Below are 22,449 nucleotides of genomic sequence, written 5' to 3'. Positions count from 1 at the left end.
CAGCAAGTTTGATCTAAAGGTTGGTTTTTGGCAAATTGGGCTCCATCCTGAGGATAGATACAAAACAGCATTTTGTATTCCTGAAGCGGAATATCAATGGACAGTAATGCCGTTTGGACTCAAAGTAGCCCCGTCCCTCTTCCAGAAGGCCATGACCAAAATCTTTGAGCCCATATTACACTCCACACTTATTTACATTGACGATATATTACTGTTCTCGAAAGACAATGAAGCCCACAAAGCACTTCTGGCCCAGTTCACTCAAATCATCAAAGATCAAGGAATCATGCTATCAGCAAAAAAGAGCTCTATTGCAAAAACAAGAATCGAATTTCTTGGGATGATTTTTGAAGATGGATTTTTCCAACCAGGAGAACATATTGCCAAAGGGCTAATCAACTTCCCTGATGAGAACATGACAGTCAAACAAGTCCAGCAATTCTTGGGAATCGTCAACTACATTAGAGACTTTATTCCAGATGTGACTAAACACACCAGCCAGCTGTCAAAGCTCTTGAAAAAGAAGCCCCCCCACCATGGGACCAGAGCAAACCACAGCTGTCAAAATCCTGAAGAAGATAGCACAGGACCCCCCTCCTTTAAAGATTCCCAGTACAGGAAAAAGAATATTGCAGACAGATGCTAGTGATGAATTCTGGGGAGCTGTGCTATTCGAAGAGATTGATGGGGCAAGACACTACTGTGCGCATGCTAGCGGAAAGTTCAAAGAATCTGAAAGACATTACCATGCCACTTACAAAGAGATTCTTGCTGTCAAAAGAGGGATAGAAAAATTCAATTTCCACCTCAGTTCTTATCATTTCACTGTGGAAATGGATAACACCTCTTTCCCATCAATGCTGGAGATCAAGAAAAAGATCTTGCCAGATTCTCAACTCTTGCGATGGAAAGACTGGTTCTCCCGCTATAAATTCGAGGTGAAACACATAAAAGGCCATCAAAACACACTTGCTGATTTCCTATCTAGGCCAACCAAAGAACCATCTCCCAAACCAATAGAACCAATCCCAAAACCAATCTACTACATCTGCACCATGAGTTCTTACAAACCCTCATACACCATTCCATTCCCTGACTGCCCTCTTCAAGCTCATACAGAAGAAAGATTGGCCTTTTTCCACTCCAAGCAACACCCCAGACAAAGTTCCGGATAGATAGTCTAGCTAGACAAACCTTGTTTTACTGGCTACACCAGCTCCTTATCATAACCCAAATCCATCCAAACCCAAGGTACTTTGACATGGACACCCCCTTTTGCACTGTGCCAATAACCAGGGACCTATCCCAGAAGAAATGATGTGGTATATCTGGGCTCTTTTTTCCGCCAATTTTTGTGTGCTATACTTTAAAATTTATTTCTATACTTTAAAAAGACTTGTGCATGTAGTACAAGCTCTTTGAATTATGTGCTAGAAGAGCACTGGAACACGTGTCACACGTTTTATTTTTCATTTTGAGAGTGACTTTTATTATAGTTGGACTAACTTAGTTGCAAAAAATACTTATATATATCATCACCCTAATATTTATATATAGTTTATTTAAAATAAAATTAATATATATTTATTAAAAAGATTAATTTACTTAATATACAGAAAGATTAAGTGATTAATTTACTTAGTATACAAAAAAATTAATGTAGTTAATATTCTATAATATTTTAGTTTACATTAATTTATATATTTTTATATTTTTTTCAAATGGTAACCTCTAAAATATATTTCAACTAAATTAAAAAAAAGATAAATTAACTATTATGGAATGGTAAAATTAATTATTTAGAATTTTTTCTAGTATATTTTTTATTATTCATGCATGATGTTTTATAAATTTATTTTATTTTTTGTTTTTAATTTATGCGTAAAGGAGTGTATATATGAATAACAAAACTTTTCGCATGTTGCACAAATTGAGTTGTCAATATTCTTTTATAGGTAAAGTATATTTTTTGTTTCTGGAATTTATTAAAATTTTTAAAATTATCTCTAAATTTTTTTTGTTTTAATTTTATCTCTAAAATTTTTTATTTTGTATCAAATATATCCCTGATGTTTAATCTAGCTACAAAAAATAAGTATATAAAATTTAAAATGGTTAATATTAATTTATATGTTTTTAATGGTTTTTTTAAATGAAAATTTTTAGAACACATTTTAACTAATTTAAAAAATAAATAAATAAATATGTCTTGTTATATAAAGATAAAATCAACTATTCAGATTATTTCTCTTTATACATTAATAGACTATACTTATTTAATATTTGAATTATTTCTTTTAATTTTTGTCTTGTTCCAAGTTAATATTTAATATATAAAAAATATAGGGATAAGTATGATTTTGGTCCCTAATGTAGAGGCTGAAAATTTATTTCGTCTCCGGCTTTTTTTTCGCTCCAAAATAGTCCCCAAAATTTCAGTTTATTTTAAAATCGTCTTTCGAACGAAAATACCCTTCTCCCTTCACCCAAAATCAACCAAAATCGGTTTAAGCATTGGGCAGTTGTGTATCTCATGATTTAGGCCTTGTATCTCATGATCAGGAATGAAAATTTTACGCTATTTCTACTGTTCTGTATATGATTGCATTGTCTCTTTGCTTCCTCTTCTATTTTTTTAATTATGGATTGTATTTTTTAATACTTAACATGACTAAGTAGTGGAATATGATTCCTTCCCCCTGCTTAAATTGTTTGTCTATCTTATACATCTTATCTTAACAAGAACTGCAAGATGGGTTAGTTGTCTTGTGGCAAAATATATTGGTGGACTAGAAATTTTACATCTTGAGCTATTCTTCATCTAGATAAGGCCATTAAAATCAATTTATATTAAAAGCTAATGAAAATATTATCACACAAATGGGTAATTAAGATCTTACAAAGTTACAATTCTATAATTTTACTGCATAATTATTGTTGTATAGTTGTCTTCTTTTTCCTTGCTTTATCATCGAAACTTATTTTCTATTCAGTCTTTTTATAAACTATTACAATTGCATTCAATCTTCTCAGTAATTACAATTTCAACTACTAATAATTATACACAATGTATTCTTACTCATACTCATCTTCATTTCTTCACCTAGAAAATGAATCATCATCACTACTATTTCAACAGCAAACTTTTATAAATATCATTGATCACATTTAAGTTCTCATTCAATGGTACATCTATTTATCTATTTATAAAAGCTGCTACTAATTTTTTCCACAATAAATTTAAATCATTTTTTTTAGTAATTCTAATGATTTGACAAAAAATTAAAATCAACCGATCATTATTTAGTAAAATATTTTTAAAAAATTAAAACAAAATTTTTATCTATTATTATTCAATTGAAACATTAAGTACTAATTAAATGTAATAAATATACATTAAAAGTGTCATAATAATGATAATTATAAAAAATTTCAGTTACAAATATTCAAATTCTACAACTTATACATATTAAAACTCTTACTACTCTTTATTTCTTAGTCTCTTATATTAATTGTCAAAAATTTTTTAAATTTAATATAACATTTTTATATGTTTTTTATTCTCATTCATTCATTTTTTTAATTATTTACAAAAAAAAATGCAAGAGGTAGGAAATTAAAATTCCAAGAGTTAATGAATGCAAAACACATTACTGTAAAGAATGATAAGAAATTTAAAAAAAGATTTTAAGTAAAGATTAAAAAATATAAATTATGTCCCAAACATCTAAAAACTAAAAATAACATTAATATATACAAACATATAAATAGAATGTAAACAAATAAAAAAATAAAAAAATATTTTTTTATAAACAAATTGATTATATAAACTAAAATATAAAATATAATTGATGATAAGACATAGTATTTATATGATATGGTTGTTGAAATAATAAATGAAAATAAAATTATATCATCGTAAAAATATAATTTTTTTAAACTAATATGTATATATATATAGTATCATATATCGTAGTAATTTTAAAGCTCGTATATTTTACTTTTACATCACAAAAATTGTAAATATTTGTGTAAATAATGACTCAAATTTACAACTTTTTTATTTAATTTTGGTAATTACTCATGTTTTCAGCAAAAGTTTTAATACATGCAAAAAGTTTGTGGTACTCTATCACTGCAGCATAAAAAACATGTCACTATATTAAGGAACATGAATTGTTTCGCTATATTAAAAAATGATAAATAAACAACAACGTTGTTCTAATTAAGGAATTGTTTTTTTTTGTGACTAATTAAGGAATTGTTTATTTCATCTAACAATTGACTGAATTTAAAGTATTTCAGACAAATATTTTTATTTATTGTATTTATTTTAAGATCTTATTTAGGTAAACTTTTAAGAAAAAATTTTTTTTTAGTTATCTTTTTTTAAAAATTTTATGGAAAAGTAAAAGTAATTTTATATTTGAATATCTTATGCAAAAAGATCTTTTTATTTATCAATTATGTTTGTGTATAACAATATAAAAATACTTTTTTGTTTATTTATTACATGAAAAATATCTTATTTTTAAGGAAAAAAATCTTTTGAAAAAAGATGTAAATTATATCTTCTCAAAAAATGTTTTTGTTTTCATTTTTCTAGTACTTTTACTTTTACTACTAAAAATTTGCTAAACACACTAAAAAATAAAAAATAATTTTTTTCACTGAAAAAGTTTTTTTTAACAAAATAATAACGTCCAAATAAATACTAAGTAAATTTGTATTATTTTAAGTAAATAATTTTTTTTATGATATACTATGCAAAATTATTAAGACAAAAATTATTTGAAAAATGTTAGAGATAAAATACTTTTAGTGAAAAAAATGAAGAGTTAGTTAATGTTGTTCAAATGCAAAATAAAATGCAAAGAAAAAATATTTATATAACTAAATATTGTCTTAATTATTATTTTTTAATTTATTATTTTATTTATTTTAATTTTTTTTGGTAACAAAACAATGCAAAAATACTAAAGATAAAAGATAAACTAAACACAATCACACAAATGATACAATTTCCTAAATTACTCTATATATTTATTTCCTAAACTAATTAAAATGACCAAATTGCTCTTTGCCCTAATCTCTATATATAATTTCCAATTGTTCTTCACCAAGTTAGCAAAATAAATAAAGAAGGAGGGGAGAGAGCATGTGTGCGTGTGGGAGAAGAAGAAGAGAGAAGAGAAAGCCCGCCGATTCTGCCACTGCCGTTGTAGACGTTGTCGCTGCCGCTTGTCTCAGCTGCGTATCACCAAGTCAAACTGAGGTGCTATTCCGTCAAATCCTAGGCTATGTGACTTTGAGTAATTCGTGATTTTGATTGTGGTTTTAAGAAATCGAACGTGTTTTAATGCGATTGGGCACTGTATTGTGGTTAGATATAAGAATGTGGAATAGGAGCTAAACCCTCTCATTACTGATTTACTTAAGAGTAACTTGGGTTGAAATAGCCTTAGTTGTTAGAATTGTGGATTAGTTTGAGAGGATTTAGGGGTAACTTAGTTAAATATGCACGTCCAAAGTTCAAAAAACTAGACTGGTGATTCTTGTTAGCTAATTTATGATTAGCATTAAGCTTATGTTAGTCTTGTAAATGGTTAATTAAGATTTAGGTTGAAATGTAGCTTTATGTGACTAAAGAGCTAATTGGATTAGATTGTATATAAACTTTTTGGGAACTTTTTTGTACTTACAATCTTACATATGTTACTTTTGTACTTTCCGATGATTAGTTGTCTAATTTTATTTTGTTTTAAGAGAATGTTCCATCTTAGTTAAGTGAGAATAACAATATGGAGGCTTATATGTATATTTCTAGTTATTCACAGTTTGAGAAGGGTACTAATGCTCTCACCAGTTGTGAGTATTACATGGTAACTGGTAAGTGTTAGGTTAAACACTATAGGGGATCAAATATAATCCTAGTAAGCCTGGAGGAAGGTAAGTATTAATTTACCCTTTTTCCTATGTAATGTCTCTTTCTTGAGACCTTTTATTTTGGATATGATGGTGTGTTATGGCCTTTTCTGTTGCCATTTGTAGCATGATTTGATGCTCACTGGACTCTATCCAAATTTGGATGTTTAGAGTCCAAAAGACATGCCATCGAAGAAAAAGCATGTATTGTCATGTTGATATTTGGGCATAAGCTCGACTATATTTTGGGCACATTGTATAAGTCAATGTGCTTTATCTTTAATTTATTGGTTTAAATCTTGAGCTATCATAATAAGCTCTTCTTCTTTCAATAAAAAATAGGCATGTGCATTGTTTGGTGCTGGAAAGACAATTCTGAATTCGTTGATGTTAATGACTTATTGTAGGGATGGTCACTCCTCGTGCAGACAGTAAACTGAAGCATAAGAGGGATGAAGAACAAACCCAAATCCAATGTTGGGAGGAGGAAGAGCCAGAGAATCATGGTAATGAGATCCTTGGCAACCCTTCTCTCAAGGGGGGTCTTATTAAAAAGGTTATTTTCACCCTCACAACCTTCATTTGCATTTGTATGTGATGTTTAGTTCAGTTTGTGTTTAAGTTATATAATTTGGTTTATATTGTGTTATTGTGACATTATGTTATTGATGTTCGGACTCAGTTTGAATATTTGAAGCTAAGTAGTACTTATGTAAATCATATTCAAAAGAAAGAATTGAAAAAGCCTAGGCTGTATAGGCATGTGGCTGTCCTAAAACATACACTATGAAACTGACTACAAAGTTGGCCCAGCCGCCCAGCCCATATACTTGACCTGTTGACCAGATGGGTTAGGATGGCCTGTCATAGCTGAAGCCTGAAGTTATTTCCATTTGCAGAATGTGTCTTTTCTTTCTCTGCTCATCAAATATAGGGTAAGCTGCCAATTTAAATTTAGCACCCGAAAGTTTATGGTACCGCCAAAAAAGCCGCCAGAAAGAACGGCACTCGTGGATCCTGAAAGATCTTAACAGAATCTTACATGTGCCAAAATGGTGGTTTACACTTAAATATACTTTCAAGTTTTGGGGGTGCTATAAATTTGCGAGTATTTTACACGTTACATGCACCTTCTATTTTCAGTCTTGCTGTGGTATGCTCCATGCCTTAGTTTATGCTTTTACATCCCAAGGTATAACAAATAGTTTGAAGTACATTTTGCTTTGTTACAGACAAAGCTTAGCAAATGTGATGAATCAATGGGGCCCAAAGAACATGCTACTACAATGGTGGGGCTTGCAGGAATTCCTGTATCTCCTTGCTACCCGGACTCAAAAGGTGGAGTCTATTTTGTTCTTGAGAAAGCCTCGCTGGTTGCTGCTTATGTTGGAAAGGTATTCTTTTTATTATATTTTTATAATCTGTAAAGTTGAAAGTTGATTTGCGCTTTTAATGGAAAGATTTTCGTGCCTCTTTCTTTGTTCCTTACTTAGTTTTTCTCCCATTTTTCTTAGTAGTGATAAGAATGAAACTGCTTTGTGATAAATATGAAACTAAATACTTTGTAATTTTCATGCTATATCTAAATTCATTTTTCTTTTCGTGAACTCTTTCAGAGGTACCAGATTTTAAATCCAGATGAGCATGCTAATTTCCTTCGAAGGAAAAACAAGAACCCTTATGATTATAGGCCTGATATTGTGCATGAGGTTAGTAGAACCAGCCGTGTTCATCCTCTTTTCTCTCTGTTGGGTAATTGTAAAACCTTGTTTTGAGTGTTGATCTGTTCATATTTCTCTGTCCGGGGGTATAAATATTGTTCCTTTGTGCTATGGGTATATACTTTTTTTCTCCCCTTTCATTTTGATTTGAATTTATTTTTATCTAATTTAAGAGGGTTTTTTATTTTCTTTTTACTTCCCTTTTTATCAAGCAGCCATTGTTTTATTTTTTTTTTCATTTTTTATTTAACTTTCTTTTATTCATATTATCATTAGGCCCTTCTTCAAATTATGGGTAGTCGGCTTTGCATGGCTGGTAGGTTGCGTGGTGTGTTCATTAGGACTGATGAAGGAATACTAATCCGAGTTGAACCAAACACCCAGATACCAAAGACTCTTGGAAGCTTTTGCAACATGATGGGTGAGTTTTATTTCAGATAAATCTGTTATTCCATTCTTCTTTCATTATTATGGTTCACCATTAAAGTCATGTACCTAATTTATTCTTATTTTTATGAATCTTTAATTATAATTGTAGCTGAGCTACTGCAAAAGTTCAGCATCAAGTCAAAGGGTAAACGTGGAAAACTTTTGCGCCTAATTGAAAATCCTGTAACTCAACACCTACCCGTTAACTCTCGTAAGATTGGTGAGTTTTCTTCTATAAACCACTGATATTTTCATCCTTGTTATAAAAATTCTTATGTATAGCTTTTCTTGTGTTTAGGGCTTTCTGTCAGTTCACCTAAGGCTGTTCAAATAAACGACTACCTCGCTGCTGCTAATCAAGATGAGAACCTTGTGTTTGTGGTATGCTTAATGCCTTTGTATATATTTAATGATAGGGACAAAGACAGAGACATGGACACAAATTTGTGTCTAACTTGTTTGGCAATAGTTGAGGACAAGACAAAATATTTTAGGTGGACATGATTACTCCTAGCTGGACCACTGCCGGAAAAGTAGTCGGCCATTGGATCCTTGCCAAAAAGAGGTTGCTGACGGCAAAGGTCTGGCAGTCGGCGGTGGTGCTCCGGTGGGAGCAATGAGGTAAATATTGTGTCCCCAAGTTGTCTTCAGTGTTCCCAATTTTCAAGGTACACAAAATACACAAATTTTAGTATCTATTTCCATGTCTCTGGAACCAAATACAATTTTGTGTCCGGTCTCTTGTCTTAGTCTCAGAGTCTCAGTCTTAGTATCAGTATCCTGGCCACCAAAACAAACTTGTGAGATTTTGTTGAGGTCATCGACTAACTTGCGTGCTTCTGTTATTGAGGTTGGTGCAATGGCTCATGGAAAGATTGATGCTGAATATGTTGATGATTTTATATCAGGTTTGTATTGCAAACTATTCATGTCACTGGTTTACATTCTCAGTTCTTGAGTAAATAAAGAAAGACTACAATCTATTTGCTCATTATTCTTCTTTGAGCTTTTGCATAGACTTGATATCATTCTAGATATTTGAATGCATTATGGTTGTATGTTTGCTAGGTAGCCCGTACTTGCATTGAATAGTTTGTTTGGTGTCCTAAAATTCAGTATGTCGATTTTGTTAGGGGGCTCGTTGGTAGTTGGCTACAAGAATTAAGTTGTTTCTTATTTCTTATTTATGTTATATGGATATTTACAGTTTCTGCATTGCCCTTGAGTGCTGGGACTTGTCTGAGACGTATCTGCGTTGCATTGGAGAGGAATCAGAAGATTCACTGATTAATAGTTCGACTTATTTTCTGTTGCAATGTATATTTGTACAGGTTGGTAACATCTCCAATTTTGATAGCTATAGGCCCAGAAAGTTTGATCAGGAAAGTTCTTTGTAGTTAATTATTATTTATTAGCTTCTTGTTTATTATTCTGGAAACAATTCTTTTTCAGTTGATTTTGGGGCAGTTTGTCTGCCATTAATGTAAATGACACTTAATGGTGTCTCTCTTGGTCACTTCTTTCTAATCAGTAATAGTAAGAATCTTAACAATTATTGTCAATTTGTCATGTTCTTATTGCATCTGGGCTGCCTTTGATTTTCAATTAAAGTAACTTATTGACAAAAAGTAATTAAATAAATAAATAATAAAGTGAGTGTTGAAGAAGGTTGGGTTCAGGTTGAAAAACTGAAACTCTGAAAGTAAGAGCCGAAGAAGGTTGGCTATAAGTTAAAATTGGAAGTGAAGAAAGTTGAAGGTAAGGGAAAATAGAAGTGCAAGCTTGAAGTTTCACAATGAGATATCACAATACCTGAAAAATCATATTATTGCAAATTTACATATCCAATATCTATGCTTTTCTTGTTAAATAATTTTATTGTAATATAATTAATTATTCATAATAGTATTAGATAGTGTTATTTATGAAATGTCAATTTAATTATATGCAGAACTTTGAATTGTGTTGATTAATTACACGGTCATGTTGGCCCAGTTGTGCATACCACGTCGTGGACGCCAAACTTGTCATCCTCTTTTCCATATCGTTTGCATCAACAATTTCTATTTGACTTCAAATGCTTCTCTTATTTTCTTTTTATTTTATGTCTGTTTCGTTATTCATCCGAATATCACTTTTAATTAGTTTTCCCCGAAAGAAATTTTTTTACGAAAAGAAAATTGAAAAGGGCAGAAGCAATTTGCCCCCTGCAAGTTGCTTTTAAATTTTTCAACCGAAAACATCACACGTTGATAATAAGAAAGAAGAGATTGATTGCAAATATTTCTTTTTCGTTATGTAGTAAAGTGATCTTACAATAGTTTCTAGCTTGCTTTTTTTTTGTTCTTTTACACAACACAAACATACACACCACTACTAATATGGGTTCTATAACTTCCTTGTGAGGCAGCAGATTCTGCCACTGGGTCCAAGCCTTGGCTGCAGTTTCTAGCTTGCTTGAAACTAAAGTTGTAGTACAATTTTTAAAAAAGAAATATAATTCTATGTCTAGTTAGTCCGTATAACAAATGGTTATACAGTACATTCAGCAGAGATGCCACCCAGGCAAAATAAGCCAAAAAAAAAAGTAACATATTGATCACTGGGCATACTTCACTGAGTCACACTGGCTCCTCATTCCCTCAAATGCTTCCAATATTTTGAGATCAACAAGCCAAATTGGTTTGGCTTCGGCATGAAGATAGTTATAAGTTTTAACCAGACTATCTCTTAATTCGCGTTCAGATTCTGCCTTTGATACAGAATAAATAGATAGAAAGACAGAAATAGGAAGACAAAAATAAAGACAGAGACATTTTTCTTTGACTCTACAACCAAACAAATTTTGGTATCTACTAACTCCATCTTTCTATCTTAGAGACAATATCCAAACATAGCTTTAAAGCTATATTAGAGGATCCTCTAATGGAGCTTCCAATGGTTCTTCTCACCAGAAACCAAGTGGTGGAACCAGTGGGGCCAATTACCTCAACATATTTGTGATAATAGCCCAAGGAAATCATGTTAAGACCATAGCATATTTATAGTCGCAGTAGGACTTCAACAATTGTCTGTAGTGGAGGCAAAACATTGTGCCCAACAAAGCAAACTATGCAAGAACATGCTTTATTATTAAAGAAACTCGATACTTCATCTATGATCATCACTAAACCGTACCTCATGGGTAAAAAAGTCGTTTTAATCTGAACTCTAAATCCTATCGAGAAACAAGGACAACTCTTGTACAAAATTTAACTATGACCCACCATTACTACAAGGAGATTAGATAGAATAAGAAAATGGATTGGAGACTACATTGTCATACTTATGCTAAAGGAGCATTGCACTAAATTTTATACCCTTTATACCCTTCCATAAGATAGTACATCATAATACAGGGGAAAAATGAACTGGGTGGCTTCCAACTGTTGTGTGCATGAGATAAATGCATCTCACTGATTCAACTAATCCCACTCTCAGATAACTCTATCTTATAAAAAAGCAACAACAGGTGGATTGAACATAGAACCTGTCAACACCTAGGACGGCAGGACATAAGCATTAAAACAAATTAACTAATATGCCACCAAACCCCCAATTAATTTGGTAGCGCAAGAGATATCTAAAGCTAATTTCGAAAACAAGGTCAATATTTTCTCACTGATCAGCATCTTAATATGGGATATCATACTCAATACGAGAATTCGTGACCCCTAAGTGAGGTATATTTCTTGACCCAGATGGCGATGTCCTCAGCACAAGCCTGGGCCTCTGGGGTTTTGATAAGTACATCAAGCGTTGCAAATTCATGGACTGCATCTTTATACTCCAGAACAGGCGCATCAACATTCACTTTCCTGAGCTGCTCCGAGTAAGCGATGGCTCGGTCCCTCATCCAGTCAAGTTCCGCTACCACTGTCAATGTTGGAGGCATCAACTTCAAGGGAGGACCCCGGCCTGGGGCAAGGGGATTGGCTTCTGGATGGTCGAGGTTAAATTTTTCCTCGTTTAGGAAAAGTTTCCATGCTAACATACACATAGCCTTGTCATAAAAGTAAGACTTTGCCAACTTTATTTCAGAATGAGTGGGCACACTTCCAATGAAAAATGGATACATCAGGACCTGTGCTACCACCTTGACAGGGTCCAGAAGTTTGCCGGCTTCTACAGCTTTTCGAGCCACATAGTCGGCAATATTTGCACCACAACTCACACCTAGAAGAATACACCTGATTCAAAATCAAAGTGGAAAAAGTGGTTAATAACAAGCTTCCAAGAGGAAACATGAAAGGAAGAAGTTAAGGTACAGAAACATGTCTTTGCTTCATTTAAACTATTCACAAATCACGTCCTCTTCATATATTTGGTTTAAGCTTCTCTGTTGTTGTAGACTAAGGGAGCATCTTATATTCTTATTACTAAGAAGTTCATAACTTGTTTAGAGACTATGATGTTCTAATCAAAAATCATAATCATGTCTTGCTGTTCTGCTATAACTTGGTTAGACCTAAACAAGCAAATGTTAACTTAAATTTGCTGGCCAATCAGCATCGACATTTAAACGAAACAATCAATGTATACAAAGGAAGAAAATCATATCCTATATAGTTCACTGATAACTAGGATCCTATCATGTCAAATTTCAATACAAATAGCTTAAACAGAGCAATCTACAAGGGAAAAATCAATATGATAAACTCAAGGAAAAAGAAAAGAAACCTCGATGGATTTGCATGAGCAGCGAGCCATGGCTCCACAACCGCAGCTCCAAACGAATCAACAATAGCCTTGTGAGCATCCAACTTCCTAACCTCCATGGACCTGCTACACTCCGCCAAATTCGCCTGCTTCGCCAGCCAATTCAGAACCTTGAACCCGTCCTCGAATGCAGAATCATTCGCCACCGAGTCACTACTCCCGCTCACCCAACCTCCTCCATGAAACTGCACAATCACCGGCAGCTTTCTCCGGCGGCCTCCCGGCGCCGGCGAGTATCCAAGGTACCCTCCGCCACCGGATGCGGAGCTCAATCCCTCTCCCGTAGGGCCGAGGCTGTTCCGTCGAGGCTCCTCCCTCGGCGTCGCCCCCGCTCGCCGCGACGCGAGCGACGCCTTTTCGGCGCGGATTAATCCAGGTCCTGCCTGAGCTAATTTGTTTGTAGAGTCAGTTATGGATTTGAGATGGTGAGGCTTTGAACCTCGTGCAAGTTCGGGTTCGGCGAGTGCTGACTCGGGTAGGAATATTCGTACGGAGAGGGACGTGAAGGTGTCAATGTGAATGTCCTTGGTGGCGACGCCGTCGGAGAAGGATGGGTTTGCGGCTGCGACGGATTCGCCGGGCCTGGACGTGACTCCGAACGGGTCGGATTCTTGAAGCGAGTCTTGGATCCGATTCTGCAAACGCTGCTTCAATAGAAACTTGAAGAAGACGCTGTAGAGCTTCACCGCCACGGTCGGCATTTCCTTTTTCCCCCAACCCAAGTAACCGGAAAACGGAGGGGTATTCTGGGGATTTTGATTATCACGATAAATGCATGGGTTAATTATTACGATTAGTCTTGAAATTCATAAATTACGTGGGAATTAGGGGTCTTTGGTTGTTTTGATTTTGGTTCCCCTAGCTAATTGCTCGTTGTAATGTGAAGGTTGTTGAGATTGAATCATGGAATCGAGCACAATACAGAAACAATGCAGAGATAGAGATAGAAGGAGGTTGTCAATAACTCCTTAAAATGTTATGAATAATTATTATGAAAAATATTATTTTAATAACCAAAAATTATAGTAACAACTAACAAGTAGAGTAGTAGAGTGAATTCTCTAAATTGCCCTTTCAAAAAATTAAAAACACTCCATGCAGATTCTTCTTCTCATGCATGCAAATTCATCGTCTTCTCCATCCAGAAACTCAAATTTAGTATTAAGATCAAAGTGACACCAACTATGGTAGGTAAAAACAGTAAAACACTGCGGCAACGCCAGCGTCCTATACTGTTGTTCTTGTTGCTTAGTGTTAAAGAATGAACATTGCATTGACAAAAGTGTCTACCAGTAAGAAAAATAAACTACTGATAACAGAAATAATTTAGATTTTAAATGGTTAAATATACTAATAAATATATTTATTTCTTATAATATAATATTTTAAAGAATAATTATATAACAAGTTTAATTTATATTCTAATAAAATTTTATATGTCAAATCATTTAAAGATTTTTAATTAATAACTTTATATAAAAATATCTGCATATGAGTTTTTATCTTAATTTTATTGACTTAATAGAAAAATTAATTTATTGATGATTTAAAATTATGAAGCAATTTGATTAATTTTAAAATTAAGATACTAATATGATTACGATGTAAAAATTAAAGAAAAAATAAATTTGTTATCTTAACTTTTTAGATGATTTAAGCCAAAGATATGGTTCAAGTCTAAGTGTATCAATTTATTAATTCCAACTAAGTGGACAAAATATGCTCTTCAGATTCATCCTTTCTGCAAAAGAGCCATTAAGATCAATATATGTAGTAACCGGTTATTAAGTTATTTTAGTAATTAAATTTAATCAAATTAATTTATTAATTTAAAATTAATAATAAAAATAAAAAAATAAAAATAACGACATAAAAAATTAATTAGATTTAGTTATAAAAATAATATATAAAATATATACTAAAATATATTCTATTTATCTTTTGGTTATAAAAGAGAGCTTGTTTTAAACTTATGAGTTATGACGTTTGTGTTTGTTTTGGATTATGCAAATAACTTATTTAAAGTATTATAGATTGAATATCGTATTTATTTTCAATAATTTTCATTAAAATAATAATGTTTTATTTGGTATGTTAAATTATGAAATTCTTAGAATTTGTTTGACTCGCAATTATTTTTTATTATAATACTTTAAATAAATAAACGTCTATTTTCTATTTACAATTATTTTTTAAAAAAATTATAGAAATCGAAAAAAAAAATGCAAGAGTGACAAAAAGTTTCTTTGGCGATCGTATACTTGTTAATCTCACAGTATAGCCAGCGTTACCATTACCAACAACACGTTTTTCCAGATTCATAATAACAATAATTAATTACTACTATTGTAGATCGTAGGCAATTAATTGAACTCTTCAATTATTCAATACTTTATAGTAGCAAATTCAATACTATAAATACAAATCTCAACGCTTCAATTTTGACTTGACAACAAGAACAACAAGCCAGGCATGAAATCCAGATCTTCAAGCTTCAGGAAACACCAATTTCACATCTAGCTCAGAGGAGAAAACAATGGCGAGAGTGTTAATTGTTTCTTTTTTAGTGGGAATTGTGGTTTGCATTGGGTTTAGCGAAGCGGCGAGGAAGCATGAATGGAGGCTCCACACGCTGTTTTCTGTTGAGTGTCAGAACTACTTCGACTGGCAGACGGTTGGGCTCATGAACAGTTACAGGAAGGCCAAGCAGCCCGGGCCCATAACCCGTCTCCTGAGTTGTACGGATGAGGAGAAGAAGAACTATAGAGGGATGCATTTGGCGCCAACGTTTGAGGTTCCTTCTATGAGCAAGCATCCCAGAACTGGTGACTGGTAATCTTCTTTTTTTTTTTTTTGATGTGATGGTGTGATTAGTGGTAGAAGTTATCCAAATCTAGTAGCTTTTGAAACGATCAATTAGTGTTCAAGTTAAGTTCTGGTGGTGACTGGTAAAATTGATCACTCTCAATTTTAGGTTACATCGACAATCACTTAGTGTTCAAAGATATTAATTAAGCAAGCATTGTATTATTTCTTGATTAATGATGATACATATACTCTCCTGATTATCCTCGTAATTTCTGAACTAGAAAAATATTCAAATGCATTGAATAATTTGAAAACATCAAAAGGCATTTGGTTTGAAGTTGTTAGGAAGATGATTAGGAGGATGCATTTATTAGAGGATAAATCATCTGTTATTTCGTTCTTTTAGTATATGTATATGTTTGAGTTTAGAAGGTGAACCTTGGCACAATGAGAAGGATGATAAGGTTTTTGCCTTGTGACCTGAATGTAGATTGATTGATGTGTTTTGTTGAGAATGAATGCTAATGGTGCCGTTGACTTTAGTTTCTGATTGATTGGCCTATGTTGTTTAGTAGGACATCCTTTTTTTTTAGCTCTGCAACAATGTGTCGCATGTATAGTTATGTGATAGCTGCTAGTATTGTTCTTCTTTCTTAGGTATGTTTTATGTTGGGATGTGTATGTTCTTGAAATGGATTGTGGGCTGCTGTCGTAGCTAAATTGTTCTTTTAAACTAAGGGTAGAGATTTGTGTTTATAGAAGTTTTGATTGGTAGAATTCCTACTTGTTGTTTTAAAAGTGCTTCAATGAGTAGTGACATCTTATGAGGTTTGTAAGAAGTTTGCTGATATCTCTTCTGAGTGTTGAAACTCAGATCTCTAAGCTTACTCTTTTCAGCAATTAGTGAAGGGTCTTAGATAAGTATTGTTTACTGATCTTGCTACATTATCGATGTGTTTTTTTTGTTGTACTTTTGGTATTTTGGAAAAGTTTTGTGCTCTCTGCTGTTCTCTGTTCAAATGTTTTGAGTTTTATTGCTTCATTGTGCCGAATCAAACACATTCATACCTCCTTGCAAATGAAGAGTAATTCCTCTGTCATATGAGCATGAGATATTAACTCTATGTCCGCTATTCAGGTACCCTGCAATAAACAAACCAGCTGGGGTTTTGCACTGGCTCAAACATAGTAAAGATGCAAAAAATGTTGATTGGGTTGTCATTCTGGATGCAGACATGATAATCAGAGGCCCAATTTTACCTTGGGAGCTTGGTGCAGAGAAAGGAAGACCTGTTGCCGCATATTATGGGTAATCACTAATTTCTTACTCATTTCTCATTCAATATATTTACTCCCTTTTCCCTTTAACAATTTGTTATGGAATTTTTATTCATAGTGTAAAATGGATTAAGCTTTACAGTAGGAGCACTTCCCTTCCTTGCCTTTAAATGTAAATCAAAACACACAAACTCACCCTTAATAATAATAAGAGTGTTAGAAGCTAGATAATACCTCCCACTACCAGTTGAACATATTTGTAGAAGAAGGATGATGATAATGGCATTGTGCGCCTTAACACGCGGCAGTACGTATACTATGAAAATATTAGAGTTTGGGATGCCTAGGTCTTTTATATGTATCTCATCTTTAAATGTATCACATATAAGAGAATCGAAAGTTCAAAGTGCAAACTAGGGTGCTTTGCTTGAACCTATGAAATGCATTTAAGTATCTTCAAGCACAAAAAAACTATAAATTTGTAGTGTGTTTCTTTCTCAGGCACTATCATTGAAACTTGCCATATTCCAAAATTCTTTCTTCAGGTACTTACGAGGTTGTGACAATATTTTGGCTCAACTGCATACGAAACACCCAGAACTTTGCGACAAAGTTGGTGGGCTTTTGGCCTTTCATATAGATGACCTCCGAGCTTTCGCACCATTGTGGCTTTCCAAAACAGAAGAAGTGAGGGAAGATAAGGCACACTGGGCAACAAACATAACTGGTGACATCTATGGGAAAGGATGGATCAGTGAGATGTATGGCTACTCTTTTGGTGCTGCTGAAGTGAGTCAAATTCATTGCCTTAAAATGATTGAATTAATTTTTTATTTTATTATATTTACTAAACTCTACTCAAACCATTTAGCACTCCATTTGTAGTGCTTGACTATTCAACTTTTGCTGATTATTTTCTTTGCTTTCTTTTCTTCTTTCAATCTACACTGTTGGATTCCACCCTTCTGTTTACAGATAGGACTTCGGCACAAGATCAATGATAACTTGATGATCTACCCAGGTTACGTTCCTCGGGAGGGAATTGAACCGATTCTTCTTCACTATGGGCTTCCATTTAGTGTAGGAAATTGGTCATTTAATAAATTGGCTCACCATGAAGATGGAGTTGTTTATGAATGTGGCCGTCTTTTTCCAGAACCCCCTTATCCCAGGGAGGTATGTAAACAAGTATACTTATGGGAGGAAATTTACGTGTGATGGTTTAACTAATAATAATAATGATAAATGCGTAATGCTTTAGTTCTAATATACTGAATATATGGCACAATAAATTTAGCATTGGTTTCCCAAGTTTTGCTGAAAATAGAAAGTTTCTTGCAGGTAAGGCAGATGGAACTTGACCCTAATCGAAGGCGAGGACTATTTCTAAGTATAGAGTGCATAAATATTATAAATGAGGGTCTTCTGCTGCAGCATGCAGCAAATGGTTGTCCTAAACCTACTTGGTCTAAATATTTGAACTTTTTGAAAAGCAAAGCCTTTGCTGAACTAACGAAGCCAAAATATCCAACTCCTGCTACTTTACAAATGATGGAGGATACCAAAGAAGATGACAATGCTCTTGATGCTGAGAAGCCGCAACCTAAAATTCATACTGTTTTTTCCACAGAATGTACCACATACTTTGATTGGCAGACAGTAGGACTTATGCACAGTTTCCGATTGAGTGGGCAGCCAGGAAATATCACTAGACTTCTTAGCTGCACAGATGAAGACTTGAAGCAATATAAGGGCCATGATCTGGCTCCTACCCATTATGTTCCCTCTATGAGCCGACATCCATTAACAGGAGACTGGTAATTATGTATCTCTGCTATTCAATTCAAGTTGTGCTGTTCTAACCTTTTTCCTGTTAGTTGCTTGTCATGTCTGAACTGATATTTACAGTTTGACTGACTTTGTTGGACGAAGTGATTATCATTAGTAGTTGCAAAATCAGGCACGGAACAAGCAAAGAATTAACTTTTGTGGTATAATTATTTTAAGGATACTAATTTAGATCAAATTCAATCTCCGTGGTTCATCACTATGACCAATGACTATCTTCAAATTCTAACTGAAACAATATATGCCATGACGAAGCTCATTATCTACATTAGTTTGCGTTTTTTTCCCCTTTGTTTTTTTTTTTTTTCAATTGTGTTTATTTCTCAGAAGTCAGCTATATGTGATCATTATATCAAAATTGTGCTTGATTTTGGTATTCTAAATTATGGTTTATGGATTATTCTATTATTGTTTCAGGATACCCTCAGATGTTGTCCAAATAATCTTCATATATTTATTTAGTACTGCAGAACTGCTTAGTCTGTGTTATATCAATTCATGTTTGATTTTGATTACCTAAATTATATACAAGATCTCTTGTGCCTCAACTCTTTATGTGCTGTTATTGAGAGCCTACCACTATTAAATGCTTCACTCGCCTGTATGATTTAGATTATAGGAAAAAAAAACATGATTTTCTGTCTCTTTGTTTTAGGTATCCAGCAATTAATAAACCTGCTGCTGTACTTCACTGGCTTAACCATGCAAATATTGATGCTGAGTTCATAGTGATTCTTGATGCTGATATGATCTTGAGAGGCCCGATTACACCATGGGAATTCAAGGCTGCTCGTGGCCGTCCAGTTTCAACTCCCTATGAGTAAGCTTGCCGAAGTTGATTTATGTTTATGGGATCTGTTAATTTTGTTTTCCTGGAGATGCGATTTTGATGACTAGAGTTTGCATGAATCCATCCATATATGTTTCTCATGATGTCTGTTTCTCTTGCATCCTCGGGGTGACTTATTTACTTTTTCCTGTTATTGGTAGCTACCTCATTGGCTGTGACAACGAGCTTGCCAAATTGCACACTAGCCATCCTGAGGCTTGTGACAAGGTTGGTGGTGTAATCATTATGCACATAGATGATCTTCGGAAATTCGCTTTGCTATGGCTACATAAAACTGAGGAAGTCCGAGCTGATAGAGCTCATTATGCAAGAAATATAACAGGAGACATATATGAATCTGGTTGGATCAGTGAGATGTATGGCTACTCATTTGGAGCAGCCGAGGTATTTTCTCTTACTTTTTACATACTTTGTTATGCATACTCTACTGACCTGTTTATGCTTATGGGTTCCATAGTGTTACAAATACAACCTAAGGTCCAGCATCTCCTCCTTAAGCCTTTAAAGCATTAATCAATTCTGTAGCTTGGCTCTTTGCTAGAGATCATTTGCTATTGAGTAACTAAGATGCATATGAACACAAACGTTTTTGTTCGTCTTCTTTGAATTGGGTAGCTATTGCTCCTACATGTTTTGGCCACCAACCACACAATTTTCAAAATTCAGTAGTAGCTTCTTTGAATCTATAAATATAAGCATACCTTTTGCAATCATGTTTACTTTTATTGTTCTCTGCAAACACTAGCGAAGACCAATCTAGTAAACAAACATGAATCGAACTTATGTTTGGTTTTTTAGATAGCCAAAATAGAGTTAGCATATGTAATTGCACACACATACACTGAATAATCTTAGTTAAGAAGAAACACACTCGTGGTTTAGAATTAATTAGGGGGAGTGAATATTGCAACAACTAATTCAAACAAACTCTTTCATTCTTCTATCAGAAAAGAAGGGAAAAGTGTTTGATAATTTCAAACAAATGATGGTGGCAGACTTTGAAACAAAGCTATTGTTGAGTGGCGATTGACTTAAGGGTGTTCCGTCATGCATCTAGATGCAAATAAGACAAGTAGATAAAGGGTATATTATTTATTAGAAAACCATTCTTGAGCTGTGAACTCTTACACCTAACAGGTGAAGTTTTTTGGAGAACTGGTCATTGTCATGATTTTAGAGCCTCTATAGTCAAAGTTCTGGATTGAAATGATTCATTTCATTGCCTATCATTCTGCTTTATGTCTTTCTCTCTAATGGCATGTCGTGTTATGTATTGTATGCTATGTAATTACTTCCTTTCTAGTATAAAGAAACTTCACCGCTATAACCAGTAATGTTATTGATGCAGCTAAAATTGAAGCATACTGTAAACAATGAGATACTGATATACCCAGGATATGTACCTGCACCGGGGGTCAAATATCGAGTTTTTCACTATGGGTTACGTTTTGGTACTGGGAATTGGAGTTTTGACAAGGCAGATTGGCGGGACGTTGACATGGTCAACAGATGCTGGGCAAAGTTCCCAGACCCACCAGATCTATCGACACTTGATCGAGCCAATGAGGATGGTTTTCAGCGTGATCTGCTCAGCATTGAATGTGCAAAAACACTTAATGAAGCACTGACTTTGCATCATGAGAGAAGATGCCCCAATGCGAATTCTTTATCCCCACCAAAAGAGGATCAAAGAACAGAAGAAAGCGGCATGTCAAGGAAATTTGGCATTGTAGATGAAAGTACTGATTCAATAAGCAATCATATCTCAGTAAATCATTCTGAGCAACTGAGAAAGGATTCTGAGGATTTGGATAGTGTTCCAAAAGACGAGATGCCAAGCTCTTTCAGATTCTGGGTGATATTCCTATGGGCCTTTTCCGGATGTGGCTTCGTTGTTGTCGTTTATATGGTGTATTCAGGTCATAAAAGAAGAGGATCAAGGGCAAAACCCCATAGAACACGGAGAAGAAGTGTTCATACAGGATTCATGGAAATGAACGGTCGTGACCGACATAGCCGTGGCCTCGACGTACCTCTGTAACATTCTGATCCTTTTCTTTCCCATATTGTAATGCCGGGTGGTCAGAATTTGACTCTGCAGTTCAAATTGAAGGATTAGTAGGCATGTTCCTTGACTGAGCCTATATTGTTCATTCCTACAAAGCAAGCAAGCAATGTTGATTGTTGACCATCCAAGAGGCCTCCCATTTGATGTTTTCTTTGGACATTAATGATTGAGAAAGTTTACAGGGAGAAACTAATATTCTGTTATTGAATTTGAGAGTGCTTGTATTATTTTTGTACCCAAAAATGATAAGATGTAACGTTAGTAATGTAGAGAAAGTGACTGAAGCATGCACCTTCAAGTTCAACTTGGATGATCATGCAGAATAGGTGAGTGAGAATATGTATACATTTCACTTTTTCTTTATGCCTTGGGATACAAAGGCATTTTGAGCTCTGACATAGTATTATTATACTTTGCCCATTGAATAACTCACCTTGTATCATTTATGTAAAATTTTCCACCTCTTTTACTGTTCTCCCATCTATTTTAATTTCTCATATTATTTTCTTCCTTCTCCTAATCAATGCTGCTTAGTGGAAAATACTGTGTCCCTATCCCCATTATTCATCCATCTATCCCTTGATCGTTATCTCCAAAAACAATTAGAGTACCATGTATTAGAAAAGTGAAAACGTTATATTATTATAAAATAATAAATAGGACAATGAAAGTATCCCTTGAAGAGTTGAAGATGCTACGTATGCATCAATTCTAGCAACAATTATTCAGAAAATTCTCAATTTTTTCTCTAAAATTAATGTTAA

General features: G+C 33.9%; 3 protein-coding genes across 4 annotated transcripts; 2 read left to right on the top strand and 1 right to left on the bottom strand.

Moving 5' to 3' along the window:
* Positions 1–5,119: 5,119 nt before the first annotated feature.
* LOC107471582 (uncharacterized) lies at positions 5,120–9,637 on the top strand. 2 transcript variants are annotated; one of them, XM_052254864.1, is made up of 9 exons: positions 5,120–5,275; positions 6,333–6,431; positions 7,158–7,319; positions 7,542–7,634; positions 7,923–8,067; positions 8,185–8,295; positions 8,374–8,456; positions 8,926–8,983; positions 9,283–9,637. In XM_052254864.1, exons 2-9 carry the CDS (start codon positions 6,378–6,380, stop codon positions 9,360–9,362), a joined length of 786 nt encoding a protein of 261 aa, XP_052110824.1. In that variant the 5' UTR covers positions 5,120–5,275; positions 6,333–6,377; the 3' UTR covers positions 9,363–9,637. The 2 variants fall into 2 exon arrangements, with proteins under 2 accessions (XP_052110824.1, XP_015946557.1); XM_016091071.3 differs by having other exon boundaries at positions 6,333–6,481.
* A 1,752-nt stretch (positions 9,638–11,389) lies between these two features.
* LOC107471564 (probable carboxylesterase 11) lies at positions 11,390–13,718 on the bottom strand. The gene is made up of 2 exons (XM_021132668.2): positions 12,795–13,718; positions 11,390–12,304 (listed from the first exon to the last, which is right to left on the bottom strand). Exons 1-2 carry the CDS (start codon positions 13,532–13,534, stop codon positions 11,767–11,769), a joined length of 1,278 nt encoding a protein of 425 aa, XP_020988327.1. The 5' UTR covers positions 13,535–13,718; the 3' UTR covers positions 11,390–11,766.
* Positions 13,719–15,120: 1,402 nt separating this feature from the next.
* LOC107471575 (peptidyl serine alpha-galactosyltransferase) lies at positions 15,121–22,154 on the top strand. The gene is made up of 8 exons (XM_016091063.3): positions 15,121–15,665; positions 16,780–16,950; positions 17,465–17,708; positions 17,895–18,095; positions 18,261–18,736; positions 19,423–19,587; positions 19,758–20,001; positions 20,966–22,154. The coding sequence occupies exons 1-8, from the start codon at positions 15,370–15,372 to the stop codon at positions 21,656–21,658; spliced, it is 2,490 nt and encodes an 829-aa protein (XP_015946549.1). The 5' UTR covers positions 15,121–15,369; the 3' UTR covers positions 21,659–22,154.
* Positions 22,155–22,449: the final 295 nt, after the last annotated feature.

Source organism: Arachis duranensis, chromosome 10 (assembly GCF_000817695.3).
Source record: "Arachis duranensis cultivar V14167 chromosome 10, aradu.V14167.gnm2.J7QH, whole genome shotgun sequence".
Taxonomy (NCBI): domain Eukaryota; kingdom Viridiplantae; phylum Streptophyta; class Magnoliopsida; order Fabales; family Fabaceae; genus Arachis; species Arachis duranensis.
Note: the sequence above shows the minus strand (reverse complement) of the source record. Positions and strands in the feature narration are given on the sequence as shown.

Bases quoted from the DNA above. Each gene is read 5' to 3' on its own strand.
- LOC107471582 (XM_016091071.3), top strand. From the start codon at position 6,335: ATGGTCACTCCTCGTGCAGACAGTAAACTGAAGCATAAGAGGGATGAA. The intron at 8,296-8,373 runs GTGAGTTTTCTT...TCTTGTGTTTAG, and splicing joins CGTTAACTCTCGTAAGATTG to GGCTTTCTGTCAGTTCACCT. The intron at 8,984-9,282 runs GTTTGTATTGCA...GGATATTTACAG, and splicing joins TGTTGATGATTTTATATCAG to TTTCTGCATTGCCCTTGAGT.
- LOC107471564 (XM_021132668.2), bottom strand. From the start codon at position 13,534: ATGCCGACCGTGGCGGTGAAGCTCTACAGCGTCTTCTTCAAGTTTCTA. The intron at 12,305-12,794 runs GTTTCTTTTCTT...ATTTTGAATCAG, and splicing joins GCTCATGCAAATCCATCGAG to GTGTATTCTTCTAGGTGTGA.
- LOC107471575 (XM_016091063.3), top strand. From the start codon at position 15,370: ATGGCGAGAGTGTTAATTGTTTCTTTTTTAGTGGGAATTGTGGTTTGC. The intron at 18,096-18,260 runs GTATGTAAACAA...AGTTTCTTGCAG, and splicing joins AACCCCCTTATCCCAGGGAG to GTAAGGCAGATGGAACTTGA. The intron at 20,002-20,965 runs GTATTTTCTCTT...TTATTGATGCAG, and splicing joins ACTCATTTGGAGCAGCCGAG to CTAAAATTGAAGCATACTGT.